This window comes from Labeo rohita, chromosome 6, assembly GCF_022985175.1.
Source record: "Labeo rohita strain BAU-BD-2019 chromosome 6, IGBB_LRoh.1.0, whole genome shotgun sequence".
In the NCBI taxonomy this organism is placed as follows: domain Eukaryota; kingdom Metazoa; phylum Chordata; class Actinopteri; order Cypriniformes; family Cyprinidae; genus Labeo; species Labeo rohita.
Window position 1 is genome coordinate 20,246,770 of NC_066874.1, and position 23,389 is coordinate 20,270,158.

Genomic DNA, 23,389 nt, shown 5'->3' on the forward strand with positions numbered 1-23,389 from the left:
TTTAAGTGTCAACTCCCACTGAAAGATACTTGTGCTATTTGTGGTGCTAATTTAAAGGCAGAATATATTTTATGCAGGTTTCCTGCCTTTAGGATTCTTTATCCACTAATAACACACTATAGCATAATAGTTACTACTTTCAGCCTCAAATGAAAGACAAACTGTGTGTATGCATAAAACTTAAATATGATAGATCTAACAGACACAGAGGAAAGCCAAGCGCTTTAGTTCTTATAACAAATCAAAGTGCATTAAAAAAAGCATGGGTTTCTTAAGAACAAATCACAACAAGCCATTAATTTCATAGACTTTATTTTATACTCTCTTTATACTCTCTCTAATGGATATAGATCTTTGATTGTGCATATGGAACACTTGAAATGTGACACTTTCTTGAGGACACATTGAACACATAATGACTACGGTATGAAACCGATGAGAATAACGATAAAGTAAGGCGTTACTGCGTACGGTGAGGGCTAGTTCGGGCTGGATCAGGTGAATAGGGGCTCTCCAGTAATTATGTGATCACAGTTGGAGCGGTGCGGCCAGTCTTTTCCTGAAGCTGTGAGATCCTCAAGGCAATGTCCACCAGAGGGGCCAGCATGACCTGTTCACACAATTCGAGAGACAATAATAATGTTAAAAAGGATGGAAATGTTACAAGTGTACTATTAGGGAACCGCAAAATGAGAGAAAAACAATAGGGACTTTGATTTAGACTAACTGAAAACGGATGGTGCAAATTTAGCGTTTTGTACTGAAAATGAGAATCCTTTTCTTCTACAGGAACCCAAGCATCAAAGCTCAAGATGAAAAGAACTGCTGGAACTAAAAGTCATCTCAGATCAATCCCAAGCATGTCTGAGGTTGATTCTTTAAGACAGATTAATACTCTTGTGATCCAGCTTGAGCAGATAAAATTGAGTGAATCAGATCTTTAACCATATGTGCAGGGGTGAGCGTGTCAAAATCGATTACTGTTATAGCTGCCACAGATTTGTCAAGCTTTCAAAATATAATATTAAAAATAAATTCTTAAATACTTTTTTGTGAAACAAGTATGTGGTTGGAGAACATATATTTTGACCAGTTTACCTGAGGATCCTGATAAATTTTCTGGGAGTCTTTCTCATAGCTGTCAATGTAAAGCCTGATGGTTGCCCCAGCACTGCCTGTCCCGCTGAGCCGGAAAATGATACGTGAGCCATCCGAGAAGATGATCCTCAAACCCTAAAATAAAGCATGAAGACAGGAAACAGGGATGATGGATAATGTACTGTGTTTTGGAAAGTATGCAAAAATTTCTATGAAATCAAGAAAGGTGTTTAGACTAAACATTTCCAAGATTGTTCTTTTGAACAGTATTTTTATGAGATATTTCAAACAACGTAAAGGTCATAATAAGGCTATTCTTTCAACAGTAAGAATGAAGATGATCAGTAATTTCATCAGCAAATGTTTTTAATATTTGATGTTTAAAAGAATGTACAATTAGCAGTCATAAAAAGCATAAATACACCAGTCAAAAGTTTTTGAACAGTAAGATTTTTAATGTTTTTTTTTTAGAATTCTCCTCTGCTCACCAAGCCTGTTTTTATTTGACCCGAAGTACAGCAAAAACAGTAAAATTTTAAAATATTTTTAGTATTTAAATTAGCTGTTTTCTATTTAAATATATTTTAAAATGTAATTTATTTCTGTGATCAAAGCTAAATTTTCAGCATCATTACTCCAGTCTTTAGTGTCACAAAATCCTTCAGAAATTATTCTAATATGCTGACTTGCTGTTCAGAAAACATTTTTGATTATTATTATATATATATATATATATTATTATTATATTATTATAATATTATTAATATTTAAAACCGTTTAGTATTTTTTTTCAGGATTCTTTGTTGAATCAGCATTTATCTGAAATAAAAAGCTTTTGTAACATTACATACTATACCATTCAAAAGCTTGGAGTCAGTATATTTTTTTTTTTTCTGGAAATTATAAAAAATAATAATTTTAATTTTATTTAGCAAGGATGCTTTAAATTGATTTAAAGTGAGGATAAAGAAATTTATCTTACAAAAGACTTCTATTTCAAATAAATGCTGTTCTTCTGAACTTTCTATTCATTAAAGAAACCTGAAAAAATTCTACTCCGTTGTTTTCAACACAATAAAAACAAATTTTTGAGCAGCAAATCAGAAAATTAGAATGATTTCTGAAGCATCATGTGACTGGTGTAATGATGCTAATTCAGCTTTGAAATCACAGAATAAATTACATTTTAAAATATATTCAAATAGAAAACAGTTATTTCTAATAGTAAAAATATTTCTATAAATATTAATAGTAATAGTATTTTTATAAATATTTAATAGTAAATAATATTCATATAAATAATATTTAATATTTAATAGTTAATAGTAAAAAAATCTTACTTTATAACTGCTAATTGTACATATATATATATATATATATATATATATATATATACACACACACACACACACACACATATATATATATATATATATATATACATACACACATACACACACACACATATACATATATATATATATACACACATACATATACTACTGTTGAAAGAATAGCCTCATCATGACCTTTATGATGTTTGAAATGTCTCATAAAAATACTGTTCAAAAGAACAATCTTGGAAATGTTTAGTTTAAACACCTAATATATTTTAAATACACCATTCAAATGTTTTTGAACAGTAGGATTTTAATATTTTTTAAAGAAGTCTCTTCTGCTCACCAAGCCTGCATTTATTTGACCCAAAGTACAGCAAAACAGTAACATTTTACTATTTACTATTTGAATATATTTTAAAATGTAATTTATTCCTGTAATTTCAAAGCTGAATTTTTAGCATCATCACGCCAGTCACATGATCCTTCAGAAATCATTCTAATATTCTGAACTGCTAAGGAGACTGAACTAAGGAGACTTAACAGTAAAAACTGTAAAAATTGACTTGTTGACTGGTAGTGTATTTTGTTTTATGAATAGAAACAGCTGATTTCTAAATAATGGTAGTGAAATTTATGACTGGCTATTAAAACCCCCCAGATTTTTTACATCTGGCTCACCTGTCCTTTTGAAACACTGCCATCGACAGGGTCTGTGTACTCAAAGTTATCAGCCTTCTCCACTTGATATGTTTTATCCCCTGAGGAGAATTTCTGTCCCACAAAGGCTTTGTCAGACATAGTTGTCTGTAAGTGATCAATCATCTTATTCGCAGCATCAGAGTCCACCTCTTCATAGTCATACCTGAAACAGAGATTTGGAACAAAATTTTCTACCAGTAGAGGGCAGTCAAGCTACACAGATCAGCATGTCACTTTACTGAGGTTACCTTGTGAAGAAATTCCTTCCAAACTTCTGCCAATGGTCTTTCATGATATCCTCTACGCTCTGTTTGCGAGTGGCCAGGATTGAGAGCCATGCGAGAATTGCCCACAGACCATCCTTCTCCCGGATGTGATCAGAACCTACCAAAAAACAGGAATTTAAAAGGTTGTATTAAGAGAAATGAAACTTTCTTTCATATTTTGAGAGAAAAGAGCATGATTTACTATGTAAACAATGCAAGTGTTCACAATGTAATAATTTAAGACTTCATTTATAACTACAAATTTGGTGCAAAAACATTACTAACACTAAAAGTGGACCTCAGAGGAACAAAAATGTATGATGTAATATGAACGGGTTTTGGACAAACCCATGTGAATAACATCTTAAAGTGATACCTTTCTTGGCCTTGAACATGGTAGTTGCATTGCTGTCTATGCAGGGTCAAAAAGCTGTCGTATTTCATAAAAAATCTTAATTTGTGTTCTGAAGATGAACAAAGGTCTTACGGGTTTGGAACAGCATGAGGGTGAATAATTAATGACAGAATTGTCATTTTTGTGTGAACTATCCCTTTAAATATACACTAGAAAAATATTTGTAATTCTTACAGAAAAGTGTACAAATGCTACAATAAGAACATGATTAAAAAACAAAAACTGTATTGTTCTAATGACATCTTTTGTCATTTTATTGTAAAATACTGTAAAAATGTATGTGTCCCTGCATGATACATCAGATTGTTTTACTTTTTTTTATTATCAGTACCTTCATCAAACATTTTAGCCACTAGGCATATGCACATATATATATAATCCTTTTTAATTTGTGATAATTTTGCACTGATAAGGGACAACACAAACTACAAAAACATATTTTATCACATAAACAGTTTATACATAGAAAAAACGTAAATTTTCAATTCATCAAAATATCCACCATTAACAGCTTTTACCGCTCTGCATAATCTATTCTAAAAAAAAAAATATATATATATATATATATATATATTTTTTTTTTTCATAACACACACGTATTATAAACAGAAATAAAAATAAAAATATATATATTATTTAATATGTACATTTTGAAAGTATTAACCTACTTTTTTAAATACCTCAAAATATAAGCTTTTCAGCATAAAACCTTTAAGCAGGTTAACAGCTACTTCAATCTCCTATTTGACTGAATAACACCAATCCTTTCGTAGCTACTCACCAGTACCAAAGCTTTCTTCACCACAGAGGGATAACTTGCCAGCATCCATCAAATTTCCAAAAAATTTCCAGCCTGTGGGAGTCTCATAAAGCGGCATCTTCAAAGCTTTGGCTACACTGCAGAGTAAAAACAAAGAATACCAAAGTTTATGAAATACTATGGATTGCGTAGTATACATTTACTTTTAGTGAGATGATGAAACATAGGGCTAAATCGCAAAATAAAAGTGAACTTAGAGGAACTTACCTATCCAAAGCCCCACTGGTGGGCATACTGCGAGCCAGACCCTTCACTCCAGTCTTTTGGAAATAAGGGATGGATGTAATGTTGGCACCGATGACTGCCACAGAGTCTGAGGGGTTTACAAAGAATCCATGCTTACCCAGAACCATATTACGATCCTACAAAGTGAACAGCAAGATGAGAAATGTAATTATAAGGCTTTACCTGAAAGCAATTTCCGGTTGACTTCAATTACATTATAAAATGTACACTACTGTTCAAATGTTTGAGAGCCGTTTTATTTAGCAAGGATGCATTAAATTGATCAAGACTGAGAGTAAAGGCATTTATAGTGTGACAAAATATTTTGCATTTGAAATAAATATTGTTCTTTTGAACTTCATCCAAGAAAATAAAGAATAGTACAGTTTCTACATAAATATTAAGCAGAACAACTGTTTTGCATTGATAATAATAAGAAATGTTTATACATTTTATACTGTAATAATATTTCACAATATTACTGTTTTCACTGTATTTTTAATCAAATAAATGCAGTCTTGGTGAGCATAAGAAACTTCTTTTAAAAACATTAAAAAATCTTGAGTAACCCTAAACTTTTGAACAGCAGTGTATGTGGTTATAAACTTCAGACAGAAACTTTTAAACTTACACCATCGCCATCAAAAGCTGCTCCGAAGTCATATTCACCTCCCTTCATAGTGTTAACCAGGTCAGCAGCATATGTTAAGTTAGGGTCAGGATGGTGCCCCCCAAAGTCCTCAGAGGGGACACAGTTAACAGCGGAGTTAGCAGGTGAACCAAGCTCTTCACACACAATCTTCTTTACATAGGGACCCACCACTAGCGTGAAGAGCACAGAAAGAGAAAGTCTTCAGTTAGTTCGTATAAAGTTGAGGTCAAAAGTTTACATACACCTTGCAGAATCTGCAAAATGTTATTTATTCTACAAAAATAAGAGGGACCTTATGAAATGCATGTTATTTTTTATTTAGTACTGACCTGAATTAAATATTTCACATAAAAGATGTTTACATATAGTCCACAATAGAACATAATAGTTGAATTTATAAAAATGACCCTGTTCAAAAGTTTACATACACTTGACTATTAATACTGTGTTGGTACCCGAATGATCCACTGTGTTTTTTATTGTTTGTTTAGTGAATAGTTGTTCATGAGTTCCTTATTTGTCCTGAACAGTTAAACTGCCTGCTGTTCTTCAGAAAAATCCTTAAGATCCCACAAATTATTTGGTTTTTCAGCATTTTTGTGTATTTGAACCCTTTCCAACAATGACTGTATAATTTTGAGATCCATCTTTCCTCACTGAGGACAACTGAGGAACTCATATGCAACTATTACAGAAGGTTCAAACGCTCACTGATGCTCCAGAAGGAAACACGATGTATTAAGAGACGGGGATGTAATCTTTTGAACAGAATGAAGATGTGTACATTTTTATTATTTTGCCTAAATATCTTTTTTTTTTTTTTATTTAGTACTGCCCTTCAGAAGCTACAGAAGATACATGTTTGCCAGAAGACAAAATATGTTCAATTTACCCTGATCTTCAAATTCAAAGTTTTCACCCCCCGGCTCTTAATACATTTTGTTCTCCTTCTGGAGCATCAGTGAGCATTTGAACCTTCTGTAATGGTTGCATATGAGCTCCTCAGTTGTCCTCAGTGTGAAAAGATGGATCTCAAATTCATAGTTGTTGTCGGAAAGGGTTTAAATACACAAAAATGCTGAAAAAACAATGATTTGTGGGACCTGAAGGACATTTCTGATGAACAGCAGGCAGTTTAACTGTTCACGACAAACAAGGGACTCATGAACAACTATCACTAAAAAAAAAAAAAAAAAAAAAAAAAATGTAGATGTGGATTATTTAGGTAACAACACTGTATTAAGAATGAAGTGTATGTAAACTTTTGAACGGGGTCATTTTTATAAATTCACCTATTATTTTCATTCGTGGACTACATGTAAATGTCTTTTATGTGAAATTTCTTATTCACATCAGTACTAAATAAAAAACAACATGCATTTTGTATGAACCCTTTTATTTTGGTAAAATAATTAACATTTTGACTCTTCAAGGTGTATGTAAACTTTTGACCTCAACTGTATGTACTGTTTACATAATTGTATAGTTTCAGAGAATTTACCAATGTTTCTGTTGTTTTGGGTGCAGTAAAATCCTTACCTCCATGCATTGCATCGAGCCGTACATTGATATGATTGGGTCCTGATAGCAACTCCTTCAGAGCAGCAAAATCAAAGATATCTCTAAGCATCTCTGCATAGGATTCCACAGAATCCACAATTTCAACTGCAAAACATAAAATACTTTTAATTACACTGTAGACACTTTAATCAAATACGAATTGAAAAATGATTTTATATAACTGACAAATAGTAAAACTCCAAAATGGTACCTGTAAAGGGCTTAAACGTGTCAACCTCGAAGGTCTGCTTCCCAATGGTTGAGAGGTCCACCTTGAGCTCAGGGCAAATGTGATATTCCTGAAGGCTCTTGCTGATCTGAAAGATTTTGTCTGTGATGCCCTCTGGTGCAGGACCTGGAATAACAATCCAGATAAACTGAATTCCAGTTCAATACAGTCTTTAAAGCGACAGTTCACTTGATGAAAATGAAAATTCTGTTATTAATTACTCACCCTGATGTTGTTCAGGGTGAAAGGTGAGACCTTTGTTAATCTTTGGAACACAAATTAAGATTATTTAGATGAAATCTAAGTGGAAATCAACACAATGTGGTAATCTCATGAACATGTGGTGGAGACTGACATTATGGTTGAAACACGGACTATTTTAACAATGTCCTTACTAACTTTCTAGGCCTTGAACGTGTCAGTTGTGTTGCTGTCTATGCAGGGTCAGAAAGCTCTTGGATTTCATCAAAAATATCTTAATTTGTGTTCCAAAGATGAACAAAGGTCTTATGGGTTTGGAACGACATAAGGGTGAGTAATTAATGACAGAGTTTTCATTTTTGGGTGAACTACCCCTTTAATACTTCATCACTAACATGTGCTAATTACTAATTCATGCACGCATCTCTAACCTCCACTAGATATGTTGAACTTGATGCCGAAGTCTCCATTGGGGCCGCCAGGGTTGTGACTGGCTGTCAGGATGATTCCTCCGATGGCTTTCATTTTACGGATCACACAGGAAACAGCAGGTGTTGACATGATCCCATTCTGACCAATGACCAGCTTGCCAATCTAAGAGATCATGGATGAAACAAGTGACTGATCAACACGTTAAAATATATATAAATGAAGAAAAATTATGTTTAGAAATGTTTCATAAACTCTGAACCATTAGAGACAACAACACTGACTTTCTCATCCAATACAATGTTTACATCACATCAATCCTATTGATGCGTCCTTGTGATTTATATAGGACACACATGACAAACTATGAACTGTTGCGCAACACTGCAACTGCATTGCAATCAATAGGACATGCTAGTGCATATTCATAAAGAATGAAAATCTAATACTTAAAAAAAACTATGCAAACACTGTTCTGTTTATATGTTACACAATACAGCATTGATGCCATGCAGACTAGGGACGTGACTGCAGGCACGCCTCCTTCACATCATGGTCGCTGCTGCAAGACTTCCTATGTTAAAGAAATCCACACACTCATACAAAACGCTGCTGCAAATTTTTAATTTCTAAATTACAGTAAATGAGCTCTGTAAAGATGAGACTGCAGGTTGTGACGTCAACACGCAGTGGCCCCTGCTTTTGGCAGTGCGTGAAATGTCAAAGGTGTCTCAGCTCGAAAGAGCACGGAGTTCGTTAGCATCAAATCCGAATCATTTCCGCGAATCGGTTCTTTTGAACAGCTTTCTTTTGAAAAACCGGAACAAAGATTCTACGATTATTTTACGTCATGCTGCAGCAGTTACGTCATCCATTCGTCCCTGACATAAAACACATCAAGTCATACTGCTTATTTTTAAGTTTTTGTTGATAAGTTCCATTAACACGGGTGTTAATTAGTCTAAAATGCAGAAAATAAATATAAACTAAGGAAATAAATATAAACTAAGCTGATAAACTCGCTCTTCTGTGCATTTCGAATCGGGCATGAACCGACAAGGTCTGGTTCAATGGGATGCTGACTTGATCACCGCACTGGTAACCGATTCATTGAAAAGATACGACTCATATGAACGAGTCTTTCACGAATTGAACATAGCGCTATGGACAAGATTATTCTCAAGCGAGAATGATTACGTAACGTTTATATTTGTTTGCAATGTATTAGGAAACGCTGATAAAATATGCATGAGAAATTCCATTCCTTGGAGTTTTGAAAGCATGCATGGCGGTTGCAATTTAAGTACCTCTTTTGCAATGAACTTGAATGAGTCAATGACTAGAGAGAGCCACCCCTTCCTATTTAAGGAAATAGCTTTTGCTACACGTTACTCTTGAATACAATTAACGTTACGCGTCGAATTCATCCAACACTAACCCCATTAGCTGCAGCAATCTGGATGATCAGCTGAATAGCGTCTTTCATGAAGAACCGTCCATCTCCTCCTACTACCAGGGTGCCCCCCTGCCTCTGAGCAGGGTCAATGGTGGAAATGATACTCTGGATGAAATTCTCCGCATAATGTTGGTTCTGCTGGAATACAGTCACCCTCTTTCTCAAACCGCTGGTTCCGGGTTTTTGATCGGTGTACGGTTTGGTCTTAATAACCGTAATTTTCACCATGTTGAAGCAGCGGTCAGTGTCTGTCACTATCCGGTTGCCCAGCGAGATGTGTATGTTCACCACGTAGCTTCTCTATTCACACATTGGCCTTTCACTGCTTAAACGGACACGCCCACATTTAAAGAGACAGTAAGCCACATAACGCTTGTAAAACTAAAGTGTATGAAAAGGCTAAAGCAAGTCATTCATAAAACTGTTATGATTTAAATTAATCTTCTATCATATGAAAACCTAAGCAGAGAAACTATTTGAACATCAGAGTGGTTGTAGATCAAATGATTCATCTTTTTTATTAGATATGTCTGCACTTAATCTCAACATTTATCTCAGTAGGAACATTTAAGGCTTTTAGTTGTACACATAAGCACCCAGTTGTCTTGTGGGAGAACATTTAGGGGCCCTTAAAAGTTTGTGTTAGGAAACCCGAAGCTCTCGGTCAGAGTTTTGTTTGTCTATTGCATCAAGTTTCACCCAGAATTCATTCAAAGCAGCACAAAGTTTACAGTGATGCAAGATTCGCATGTTGTCATGATGTTGCAGGTTTCTTTAAAAAATACAGGTTAAAAGTCAGTGACTTGAATGCAGGAAAAACAGATGTAGGTGTCATATTTTGGATAGAAGTGTGTCACACGTAAATCTCTTGAGTTCTAACAACACCAAATAATACATAGGCTACATAGTATACAAGTTTACTTTGTTGGTGGGAGAGATGGAGAGCAAAGGAATGCAGTTTAAATACTCCTCACATGTCATGTGACCTTTAGTGTCTTGTTCTACAGTTACAGTAGTGAAAGTCAAAGGGCAAAATAATTGACTGAAAGTTATAAATAGAAGCTTAAACCTACATGTGGTGCTAAAGGTCAAGGGCGAATAAAATTTAGGTCTGTGTGTAATGACACTCTGGAATTTGGATTGTATGTTTGCCCACTAGCGCAATGCCAGACTAATGCTTAAAACTAAATTAGTGCATTTATATCGCTTATGTTTAACCCAAACTGATATGATACGTAATGTGGTTGGTTACCTCCCATTATGGACTGGGGTGAATGTGCAAAAATGAATAAATTAATAAAAAAAAAAATAATAATAATAATAATCACTGTGTGAACTTTAAAATCATTGTTAGTATTTAAATAATAAACAAATAAATACAAAATAAAAACTGCTTTATTTACAAAAAAAAAACATGAATATCATGAATGTAACTGTAATAACATTAATAATGCTTATAGAAACAGTAAAAACATACAAACAAAGAAACATAACTTTTGAAAGCTATTATAAAACGTGTACAATGGTTATTGTTGCAAACAAAATCATGTTATGTACACTACCAGTCAAAAGTATTTGATTTTTAATGTTTTTAAAAGTCTCTTCTGCTCATCAAGCCTGCATTTATTTGATCCAAAATACAGCAAAAGCTGTAATATTGTGAAATATTTTTACTATTTAAAATAACTGTTTTCTATTTGAATATATTTTAAAATGTAATTTATTCCTGTGATCAAAGCTACATTTTCAGCATCATTATTCCAGTCTTCAGTATCACATGATCCTTCAAAAATCATTCTGATAAGCTCATTTGCTCTTCAAGAAACATTTTTTATTATTATTATCAATATTTAAAACAGTTGAGTGTTGTTTCTGTTCTTTGATGAATAGAAAGATCCAAAGATTAGATAAATTATAGAAATGAATACTTTTATTTAGCAAGGATGCTTTAAATTGATTAAAAGTGACATTTATAATATTTCCATTTCAGATAAATGCTGTTCTTCTGAACTTTCTATTCATCAAAGAAACCTGAAAAAGTTGTACTCAGCTGTTTTCAACATAATAATAATAAAAAAGGGTTTTTTTTTGTTTGTTTGTTTTTTTTTTTTAACCAGCAATTCTGAATATTAGAATGATTTCTCAAGGATCATGAGACTGGAGTAATGATGCTAAAAATGTAACTTTGAAATCACAGGAATAAATTACATTTTAAAATATATATTCAAATAGAAAACAACAGTAAATATATTTTAAATATTTTATATTAAATATTTTAAATAGTAAAAATATTTCAAAATTGTACTGTTTTTGCTGTACTTTGGATCAAATAAATGCAGGCTTAGTGAGCAGAAGAGACTTCTTTAAAAAAAAAAAAAACATCAAAAATCTTACTGTTCAAAAACTTTTGACTGGTAGTGTATTTTACAAGCACTACATATTTGTTGTCTGACAATAAATTCCTAACATTACTGAGGCATTTACAAACTTGTTATGATGGTCTCAACACAGTTGTAAGTCCACTCTTGTTGATCATTTAAAGCCATGACGTGCTGACATACCTGAACAGAGATCAAAACAAGGCACAATCGTTAAAGATATTCATCAAAAGTGTAAATGTGAGTGTTTGCCATGTGTAACTAGACTCACTCTAGTCGGGTTCTTTTATTAGTTCTAATTAAGAATAGGAAATGGAGCATAAAATGCTCCTCCTGCATCTACAGGACAAACTGGTTTCTATTTGTGAGCAAAAATAATGTAACTCACCATTTTAGTCCTAGCAGGAACCTCCACAGCAAACACACTCATGCCTCTGCTGCTTACACAGTTCTTGCTTTGTTCATTGTTGATGTGCACCGTCACCTTTTGATTGGACTACAGCAGCAAAAGCGATGGATACCATAAAAAAAAAGTTGGTGAAAAGAAACATTACATTAATTTTAGTACAGTATGTTTATCATAATTAGTTCCACTAACTATGGCAAAATCTCAAGTCCTCTTAGCAGATCTAATTCCCCATTCTGCTGACTTTGTCTATATAATGGCAATTCAGGACATTGAAATTCTACTCATGGTCAGTGTTCCTTTTTATAAAGCATTCCAGTTACTGTTCTATTCCCAGTGAATGTTAAGTACTAGAAGTGCAAATTTAAGGTCTACAAAGACCTTTTTTTTTTTTAAAAGAGTTGACTTTTTTAGCTTAGAGATGAACGTCCTGTATTGATTTTCAGACTTCTTTTGATAAAAAACACTAGCATAGCATAGTGACATAAAACAATCACCAGCCTACCTTATTGGCAATGACTGATGAAATCCTGCTCTCTCCTTTGTATGTATAAACCAAGACATTCTCATGACCCTTCAGAGATCTGGCCTCTGCTTTTGACGTGATAGATCTTTGTACAGCAGAATTCAACATCTTGATCCCAGAATCCAAATGAACTGCCTGAAGAGTTGCTTTGATATCCTCACAGTAGACTTCAATGACAAACGGACAGGCCTGGTGGGAAAAAGAAAGATGTGCAAACACAAAAAATTATTCTAAGGACATGTGACCTAAACCTTTGCAAATCTCATGAGTAAATTTCAAAGACCTTTGTACCTCCACCATCTCCAAGCTGCGGTTGTAGCCCATGGCCTCCACGGTGAGCCACAAATCCGTGGGGTCACCTTCCCGATCATTTGCTTCCATCAGATTGAGCTCCAGAAAGCCTTGTCTAGTTAACTCATTTTTCTTTGTGTCAAAGTTCTCTGTAGGAGAGCAAACAGTTTTATAGAAATGCATGTTATTCGATGTCAAAAGTTTAGTGACAAAAATGGATTTAGTGACAAAAATAATTATTTAAAACGTAATCTACAAGTCAAAAGTCTTGATAAAAATATAGTTTTATTTATTTATTTTTTTTAAAGAATTCTCTTCTGCTTACCAAGCCTGCATTTATTTAATTCAAAATACAGCAAAAGCAGTAATACTGTGAAATATATTTACTATTTAAAATAACTGCTTTCTATTTGAATATATTTGAAAATGTAATTTATTCCTTTGATCAAAGCTAAATTTTTAGCATCGTTACTCCAGTCTTCAGTGTCACATGATCCTTCAGAAATCATTCTAATATGCTGATTTACTGTTCAAGAAACATTTTTATTATTACCACTATCTAAAACATTTTTTCAGGATTCTTTGTTTTTCAGGATTCTAGTTATTTAAAAAAAAAAAAAAAAAGTAAAAATGTTTTAAAATTTTATTGTTTTTGTTGTACTTTGGATCAAGTAAATGCAGGCTTGGTGAGCAGAAGAGACTTCTTTAAAAACATTAAAAATCTTACTGTTCAAAAACTTTTGACCAGTAGTGTATAATTTAACTTACATTTTGCAAAAGTGACAAAACATGTTCAAATACACCGTTTGTTGTCAAAGTGGCCAAAATTGGTCACTGGCCAAAATTTTAACTTTGAAATCGGGATTAAGCTAAAAAAACCCGTTGAGAATTGAACAAATAGTTAAAACCTGGCAAGAGGAAAACAGAAATCAAGGCAATTTTTCTGGTGATTAATGGATAATACAAGACTTCTTTTTATTACAAATAGATGTCAAAAGCTAAAAATGCTAGAAAATGCACATTATATTTTGGTAGAAAGTGTGAGATGCTAGAGCAAAACAGGGACTATTTTTGGAATTAGCACCCCCAAACTCATAAGTAACAAGTTTCAGTTCTGTTTTATTTACAGTGTGTTTGTATAAGAACCTTTGCAGATGGCCCAGGCATCCTCATCACATTTCTCTCCACTGCTTCTCTGTTCAAAGAAGTTGTACTCCTCTAGGCTCAGCAGACCACTTCCATCCAAATCAATCACTTCAAAGATGTCAGACAATGCCGCCCTGTGGAACCAAACAGTACAGCATCCTTGAACACATACAGTATAATATTATCATAGATACCTAAAAAAAACCTACATTCAGTAATCAAACATTTAGTACTTAATGAGTACTGAAAAAGCAATCACTGTAATAATGTTAATGTTTAAGATTAGAATTGACTAACTTGAACTCTTTGGTCAGCTCCAGCTCTCCAGACTGGGTGCGGCTGACTAGCTGAGCAGTTTTAGAAGGGGTCTTCCTCATCCTCTTCATCAATCTGCAGCCAGTGGTGAAGGGCAAGAGCAGGTATGAGCCAGCGCTGAGCTCTCCTCTCCAAAGAAACCTCTGTTCATCAGTCACACAGGACAAACATCTTACTTACTGTTGTAAAATGTCGTAATATATATTTACGGTAATGTCCAAAAATATCGACACCTATGCAATTCTTTCAGAAAATGCAATGCTTCTCTCAGAAAACTGTTGCAGTTGCAAATGTTTTGGTACTTACATGTTTTTTTTGTTTGCGTTGGAACAACACAAAAAAACAGAGGAAAAGTCAAATCTGATACAATTCCACACAGAACCCAAAAAAATGCACTGGACAAAATTATTGGCACCCATAACTTAATATTTGGTAGCACCCCCTTCGGAAAAAATAACTGAAATCAATCGCTTCCTGTAACCATGAATGAGTTTCTTACACCTCTCTACTGGAAATTTGGAGCACTCTTCTTTTGCAAACTGCTCCAGGTCATTCAGATTTGAAGGATGCCTTCTCCCAACTGCTGTTTTGAGATCTCTCCACAGGTGTTCTGTGGGATTCAGATCTGGATTCATTGCTGGCCATTTCAGGACTCTCCAGCGCTTTGTTTGTAACCATTTCTAAGTGCTTTTTGAAGTGTGTTTTGGGTCATTGTTCTGCTAGAAGACCCATGACCTCTGGTGGAGACATAGCTTTCTGACACTGGCCACTATATTGCCCCCCAAAATTCTTTGGTAATCATCAGATTTCATTATACCGTTCACACAGTCAAGGCATCCAGTGCCAGAAGCTGCAAAGCAACCCCAAAACATCTTTGAACCTCCACCATGTTTGACTGTAGGGACTGTGAATCTTTTCTTTGAAGGCCTCATTTCTTTTTCTGTTAACAGTGCTATGTTGTCCTTTACCAAAAAGCTCTATTTTTGTCTCATCTGTCCAAAGTTCATTCTCCCAGAAGGATTGTGGTTTTGTCACATAAGTTTTGGCAAACTCCAGTCTTGCTTTTTTATGCCTTTGTGTCAGCAGTGGTATCCTCCTGGGTCTCCTACCATAGCGTCCCTTTTCATTCAGATGGTGACGGGTAGTGCAAGCTCACACTGTTGTATCCTGTCCACAAATCAGCTTGAATTTGTTTGGAAGTTAATCAGAGTTCTTTATCCACCATTTGAACAATCCTTCGTTGTAATTTTTCACAATTTTCACAGTGGACACAGAAACATTAAGATCTCTGGAGATGGACTTGTAGCCTTGAGATTGTCCTTGTTTTTCCACAATTTGTTCTCTCAAATCCACAGACAACTCTTTACATTTATTTATTTTCTCCATGCTCAACATTTGCAGTTGGAACAATTTTCTAAGATAAGTGTTACATTTTCATTTTCTGTATATATATATATATATATATATATATATATATATATATATATATATATAATTTTGTTGTATACTTCTTTGTAAAATGAAAAATACAATTCCTACATAACTTTTGGGTTACTTTATAAAACTACATTTGTGTCCTTAATATCGAATTCATGTAAAAAAAAATGGCCTCAACAATGAATAGCTGTTGCAAACTTTTGTAATATAGTTAATATAGACATTTTCACAACACCTCATAGACACAGAGAGATTTTGCCTTTATTCTCTCTACATTTATTTTTCAATGTTAGCTTTCATTTTTATCACTTACATTTGCAGAAACATCATCATTAAAACCCATTAATATTTATTAATTTAGCTTGAGGTGGAATCCTTTATTACCTTACACATATTATTTGTTTGATAGAACAATTAAAATATAAAAAAGATCAAATTAGTCACTATATCAAAATGGAAAAGCATTGTGTCAAAGAATGACACTTATATCATTGCAAAAAAGCGAATATATTAACATACTTTACATACAAGCGAGCATTATGATTCAACAACATGAACACTCATTATATATAGAAAGCAAAGTGATGCATTTACCAACCTCCTTATCCCTAAACTCAGTAAAGCCAACCAAATTCGAATCTTCTTTGGTCTCATTCCCAGTCACCACATAGAGAGCTGTGTCCACACACGTCCATGGGGAAGGCTTATCTGTGGCATACACATACAGTCGAAAAAACTACTACAAAACTAACTGATCTGGATACTTTGAATAACTAAAAATCTGTAACTTCAATATTTTTGGTCTTTAACACCATGTACAATATATTTACCAGGAATCGGGCTAAGGTTGAGGGGACGTATGGTCAGGTAGACACTGGTAGTCTCTGGTATAATCAGGCGATACTGAAGAGAAACAATCGTTCCGTCTTCCTCCAGATAAAAACAACCTCTCATAAGAGTGTGATGCCAATCCTGGTGAAATAAGTCACAAAACTCATAAACAATGCAGCAAACTTTAAACAACTGTGGTATCATAATTCCAGCAAGAAATGTTCTTGGAGGAAGTTAATTATGTACAACCACAAGGTGGCGCTATTGTAACATCTTTGCTAAAACAAAGGCAATCAGAGACCTGGGTGGAATAAAACAAAGTCAAATATTTATTTGAGTAAATGTTTTTACTAAATTTCAATACAGACCATTGAAATTCATATTAGATGCACTATTAATGTAATTAAAAGTAAAAAGGCCTGAGGAAACCCATCAATTCTTGTCTAAAGCAAGTCTTTTTGCTCTTTTAACTGCTGTTGTTTAGGTCCAGCTAAAATGTTACAGCAAATATACTCTAAATCATCAAGTAATCAAAAAATCTGAGTCAAACAGCCTGCTTTCTGACCCATCAGAGAGTAGTTTTGGGAAATAAACCTTGTCCTCAGGTGCCTCAGAGGCCTTTTAATGTTTAGAATTGGTTTATGCTTCTTTTCCGAGTGCTAAAAACATGTTCCTGAAATGACACTTCTTCAACAAAAGCAATTTCCTCCCAGAATTTATGCCGGGTTGTGAAACGTGTTAAGGATCAAATCATAACACTTGGGTGGTTTGTCCACCCCGAATCAAAATGAAGAAAAGCGCCCGAGGCAAGTGTCTACTTTAAAAGGCCCTGATGTAGTGTCCCAAGGAGATGGGTCACTCGGCTGGACTAATACACTGCCCTGTCACCTCCCAGAAACCTCCGTAATTTAAAGTCTCGCGCACAGACCGCGAGCCACCATAAAAACACACAACCTGACCCTTTCCAATCCCTACACCCAATTATCAAGCTCCTGGCTCAGGTAATACAACAGGCTGGAACTGAGGCGATAGAACTTTCTTCACCCAAGAGCATCTAGTTTTTTCCAATCTCTCTGCTTTGACGAGTTCGGTCATTATTTTTCTGTGGTAAAGCAAACCAGCTGAGGTTAAAGTCAAAAAGAGTGCAAACAAAGGGAAGGAGATCAATAGCAGAGCTGCACTCCTATCGACCAGGTGAAAATTTGCTACCAAAAGGCTTCGATACTACAAAAACACAGCAAATGTATAGCTGCCCTTAAGGCACTTGAGTTTAGATAAAGTTTAGGTTGTAGGCAAAATAGACATACCTAGATAGGAAGCTTGCAGTGTGTGTAACAATTTATTCCTAAATTGCTCATTCCATTATTACTTAGCCTTTATGTTTTTTTATTATTATTTTATTTTAAAATAATTATATTTCATTTATTAAATGTATTTATTTTTACTCAATTATTGTCATGTTTCTGTTTATTAATGAGCGCTCTCCCTGTCAACTAAATAAATAAAAATTATTATTAAATTTACTATAACATTTCATTAATTAAAAAATGTGTTATTTACATTTTAGCATTTTTAATTCAGCAGTGTAATACTAATGCAAAGTTAAGCCAGTTACAGTGCATTTTGGGATACTGCATGACTGAAACATACTTGTTTTGCTCAGCCACTCCTAGTTGTGATTTTTACAGCAGTTGTTTAATATTAAACATATTTCAATGATATTTTGATAGTGTAATCTTATCCCAAACCTCTTTTCTTAAAGGGACAGTTCTCCCAAAAACAAAAAGTCTTCAGAACACAATTTAAAGGAGAAGTCCACTTCCAGAACAACAATTCACAAATAATTTACTCACCCCCTTGTCATCCAAGATGTTCATGTCTTTCTGTCTTCAGTCGTAAAGAAATTATGTTTTTTGAGGAAAGCATTTCAAGATTTTTCTTCATATAATGAACTTGATTGGTGCCCCGATTTTGAACGTCCAAAATGTAGTTTAAATGCGGCTTCAAAGGGCTCTAAATGATCCCAGCCAAGGAAGAAGGGTCTTATCTAGCGAAATGGTCAGTCATTTTTTACTTTTTAAGCACAAAAGCTTGTGTAGCACAGGTTCTGGGATGTGCGTTCACGTACTATTGAATCACATTCATCACGTGACAGCCCCATAAGACCAACGACTTGAAACAGGTGAACTAATTCCAGTACAGAACCTAATAGGATGTTGCGCATACATGACTGAACTAATCACTCCCTGAGATGACTCGTTCTTCCTGAGTCACATTAAAGATTCGGTCAAAATGAACAAATCCCATCACTATTTCTTAGCATCGTCAATGCGCATCCCAGAGCCTGTGCTACACGAGCTTTTGTGCTTAAAAAGTATACACATTTTTATTTTTTGAAAAAAATGACAGATCGTTTCACTAGATAAGACCCTTAGGATTAGCTAGGATCATTTAGAGCCCTTTGAAGCTGCATTTAAACTACATTTTGGAAGTTCAAAATCGGGGCACCAATCAAGTCCATTATATGAAGAAAAATCCTGAAATGCTTTCCTCAAAAACCATAATTTCTTTACGACTGAAGACAGAAAGACATAAAGATCTTGGATGACAAGTGGAGTTCTCCTACCAAAATTAAGGCCCAGACAGGTAGTAAGGGCATTGTTAATATAGTCCATGTCTACAGTCCAATATAGTTTCAAAAAAAAAAAAAAAACACAAAAAGAATTCTCGTAGTTTCATAAAATTACGATGTCACATGGACTATTTTAATGATGTCCTTACTACATTTCTGGGCTTTGAACGTGGTAGTTGCATTGCTGTCTATGCAGGCTCAGAAAGCTCTTAGATTTCATCAAAAATATCTTAATTTGTGTTCCAAACATGAACGAAGGTCTTACAGCTTTGGAACGACATGAGGGTGAGGAGTAATTAATGACAGAATTTTCATTTTTGGGTGAACCATCCCTTTAGGAGGTCTATCAGAGAGATTTTAAACAAAGTTCAAAATAAATCAGCACTCCCACAATGCAGCTGGTACCTGTAGAGATTTGGGCTCTGCCAGTCTGCCACTCTTAGTGCTGCCAGCGCCCATGGTGATGGTCGTGGATAAAGATGACCGACGACTGCGAGCTGATGATGGTCTGGATGATGAGCGACCGTCTGTCATATGCAAACACAGAATTTTAACTATAAGCTAAAATTTTAATGTGGATCTTCATTACAGCATCTGCATCAGTAAGTGAAAAAAGAAAATGAACAATGTAGATTAAAAAAAATTCAAATTTTAAAACAATGTTTGAAGTTGAACACCACAAAGCAAAAGCAAATCTTCACTAGTCTTGCCCTTACTCATAATAATGACAAATGGTTGCATTAATCAAAAGGTTTTAAAAGCTCCTCCCTATACAAACCCTCTATTGAGTTCACATTATGGCTCAAATCCAAATGATTTTTCATCACACATGAGAGGAGATCAATAGCTTAATCATTAGTTACTATATAACAGACTGCAGTGTGAGGAATGGAAACAGAATTGTGTGTTTGTTTGTTTGCTTTTGTGTACATCATTTGCAGTCTGGCCTGTAAAGCAGAGCTGACTGAACCCGACCCGACCAGTACTGTCACATTTTAAAGGAGAAGTCCACTTTCAGAACAAAGATTTACAGACAATGTACTCACCCCCTTGTCATCCAAGATGTCCATGTCTTTCTTTCTTCAGTCATAAAGAAATTATGTTTTTTGAAAAAAACATTTCAGCATTTTTCTCCATATAGTGGACTTCTATGGTGCCCCAAGTTTGAACTTCCAAAATGCAGTTTAAATGTGGCTTCAAATGATTCCAAATGCAGTTGTAAACAATCCCAGCAGAGGAAGAAGGGTCTTATCTAGCGAAATGATTGGTTATTTTCATAAAAATAATGCAATTTAAATACGTTTTAATCTCAAATGCTCATCTTGTCTTGCTCTGCCTGAACTCTGTGTATTGTGACAGTTAGGGTATGTCGAAAAACTCCAATCATATTTTCTCCCTCAACTTCAAAAATGATTTCAAAATCATCCTACATCGCTGCAGAAGTACCAACACAGTCTATGCAAAGTGAACATGCAAAGAAGAACAAACACCCTTAACAAAAAAGGTAAAACAGCTATATAAATTATATTATGTTTATGAAAATAACAGATCGTTTCGCTAGATAAGACCGTTCTTCCTCGGCTGGGGTCGTTTACAACCGCAGTTGGGATCATTTAAACTGCATTTTGGAAGTTCAAACTTGGGGCACCATAGCTGTCCATTATATGGAGAAAATGTTTTCCTCAAAAAACATAATTTCTTTATGACTGAAGAAAGAAAGACATGAACATCTTGGATTACAAGGGGGTGAGTACATTATCCGTAAATTTTTGTTCTAGAAGTGGACTTCATCTTTAAAGGAATAATACAAAATAAATAAATAAATAAAAATACTAAAACTTCACTCACCCTTTCTTCATCAGAACAGATCTGAAGAAATTTAGCATTACATCACTTGCTCACCAATGAGTCCAAACAGCTGATAAATAAGAGTTCTCTATCCATAATATTGCTATCTCGTCTTAATCATTTGAGAAATACGCACAAATCAAGCACAAATATGTTGGTGGGTGGATATATGCAGGGGATGGATATTTTTATGGAGTCGTATATTGGCCAGAAGCAATGGTTTAAAGTTAAAATGCCTTAATAATGGATTTGTTTCACTTCTCAAGGCTTTAACTGATGGACTGGAGTCATGTGGATTATTGTGATACTTTTAACACCCGTTTAAACTCATTCTGACAGCAATCCATTTAGTCCACTGGTGCTGCAATGCTACATTTCTTCAAATCTGTACTGAGAAACAAACAAACTCATTTACATCTTGGATGGCTTGAAGGTAAGTCAATTTTCAGGCTTTTTTTTCTATTTTCCATTCCTTTAGTTTATCCAGAAATGAACTCATAATTACTCACCTTCATGTCGTTCCAAACCCGTAAGACCTTCATTCATTTTCAGAACACAAATTAAGATATTTTTGATGAAATCCGAGAGCTTTCTGACCCTTTTTGTTCTCTTATGAGAATATAACTATCACGTCGAAGACTGACACAAAAGAGAAGTCGTTATTTTGGTTTTCTTTGTGCACAAAAAGTATTTTTGTAGCTTCATAAAACTGAGGTTGAACCACTTATGTCACATGGACTATTTTAACGATGTCCTTACTACCTTTCTGGGCCTTGAACGTGTCAGTTGCGTTGCTGTCTATGCAGGGTCAAAAAAATTCTCTGATTTGATCAAAAATATCTTGATTTGTGTTCCGAAGATGAACGAAGGTCTTAAGGGTTTGGAATGACAGAATTTACATTGTTGGGTCAACTATACCTTTAAGACCAAACCTGACCTGAACTCTAATTTTCTCACTCTAAAGTAAAGAGAAGAGAGAGAGCATTCGGTGCAGACCCTGTTTCATACCTTTCCTCTGTGTGGTTTCCGGCTCTGTTCTGGGGTGTCTCTCTGAAGCTGGAAGCTCAGGTTGGGACTCTAAGCTCTGTGGGGAGATGTCCAACTGGTTGCCAATGTTCTGCCTCTTCAGTTTGGCATCAGCCTCAAGCTTCTCCAGTGCTGCGGTCTGACACTTCTCTACTGTAGACTCGAGAAGCCTGCAGAACTAAACAGCAGCCTGGCTAATTCAACTCACCTGTTTCGTACTATAATCTGTCTATTTACCTTTTTTTGACCATTCTGTTAAATGCATGAAGATCGTACCTCTGCGTAGTCTAACTTCCCATCTTTGTTGACATCTGCTAGGGAAAAAATTTCATCCACTTCCTTAGGTGACATTTTTTCACCAGACTAAAACAAACAAATCAAAAAACAAACCTGAAATGATTATAACAGCAGACAAACATGGTCGTAAAGAAAGAATGGAACAAAATTTAACACTTACTGAGGTAAGGATTTTGCTGAGCTCATCGTGTGAGATAAAGCCATCACGATTGACATCAAATTTTTTAAAAATTCTCATAAGCTGGTCCGGTTCTGCTGGTTTTTCCTTCTTAAGTATCTCACAAAAGTCATCAAAATTCAGCTTTTTGGTTCCTGGGGGCCAATATTTGTCTAATGCCTTCTGTGATGGATTTCTACCTGCTTGCTGAAGAACTACGAGAACAAAACAGCAAAGATGGACATTCATCATAAACCTAGTGAGAGCATTTTTGCACTGACATTGGCTATCTAACACATTAAAATGTTAAGATAATTATTAAGTGTTACCCATTTAATGATATTATCAGTAATATTCAGCTTTTGTATTATGATCAACGTGCAGAAGACGTTGAGTTAAATTATGCTCACCAGTGCAGAGCTGATCTTTTGTAGTCATGTTAACCAGGCTGGATCTGAACACAGACAAATAAGCAGCCCTGCAAGTCATATAAAACCTCTCTTCTTCTGAGCGCTGCATTATGAAATTATATTCAATATGCAGGCGAAATATCAAAGCATGTTGTGATAACAGTCTGTTGCCTGTTTATGGTTGGTGGTGTTGTTCACTATCGAGTCTGATTGCCATGGCTGCCGTGTGTAAACAACCCCGGTGCGCAGTTAAAATGAGACAACGGGAAACAACTGCTTTCTGTTCCCCTCATACATTA

General features: G+C 34.8%; 2 protein-coding genes across 2 annotated transcripts; both read right to left on the reverse strand.

The window, feature by feature from the left end:
- Nucleotides 1-295: 295 nt before the first annotated feature.
- On the reverse strand, nucleotides 296-9,686 carry pgm1 (phosphoglucomutase 1). The gene is made up of 11 exons (XM_051111571.1): nucleotides 9,373-9,686; nucleotides 7,937-8,099; nucleotides 7,287-7,430; nucleotides 7,055-7,180; nucleotides 5,495-5,685; nucleotides 4,846-5,000; nucleotides 4,600-4,715; nucleotides 3,386-3,521; nucleotides 3,117-3,300; nucleotides 1,099-1,233; nucleotides 296-610 (listed from the first exon to the last, which is right to left on the reverse strand). The coding sequence occupies exons 1-11, from the start codon at nucleotides 9,616-9,618 to the stop codon at nucleotides 521-523; spliced, it is 1,686 nt and encodes a 561-aa protein (XP_050967528.1). The 5' UTR covers nucleotides 9,619-9,686; the 3' UTR covers nucleotides 296-520.
- A 1,101-nt stretch (nucleotides 9,687-10,787) lies between these two features.
- Nucleotides 10,788-23,319, reverse strand: efcab7 (EF-hand calcium binding domain 7). Its single transcript, XM_051111594.1, has 13 exons — nucleotides 23,091-23,319; nucleotides 22,684-22,895; nucleotides 22,503-22,589; nucleotides 22,209-22,404; nucleotides 19,758-19,879; nucleotides 16,720-16,861; nucleotides 16,488-16,597; nucleotides 14,435-14,595; nucleotides 14,138-14,271; nucleotides 12,992-13,140; nucleotides 12,680-12,889; nucleotides 12,157-12,264; nucleotides 10,788-11,951 (listed from the first exon to the last, which is right to left on the reverse strand). Exons 1-13 carry the CDS (start codon nucleotides 23,197-23,199, stop codon nucleotides 11,871-11,873), a joined length of 1,821 nt encoding a protein of 606 aa, XP_050967551.1. The 5' UTR covers nucleotides 23,200-23,319; the 3' UTR covers nucleotides 10,788-11,870.
- Nucleotides 23,320-23,389: the final 70 nt, after the last annotated feature.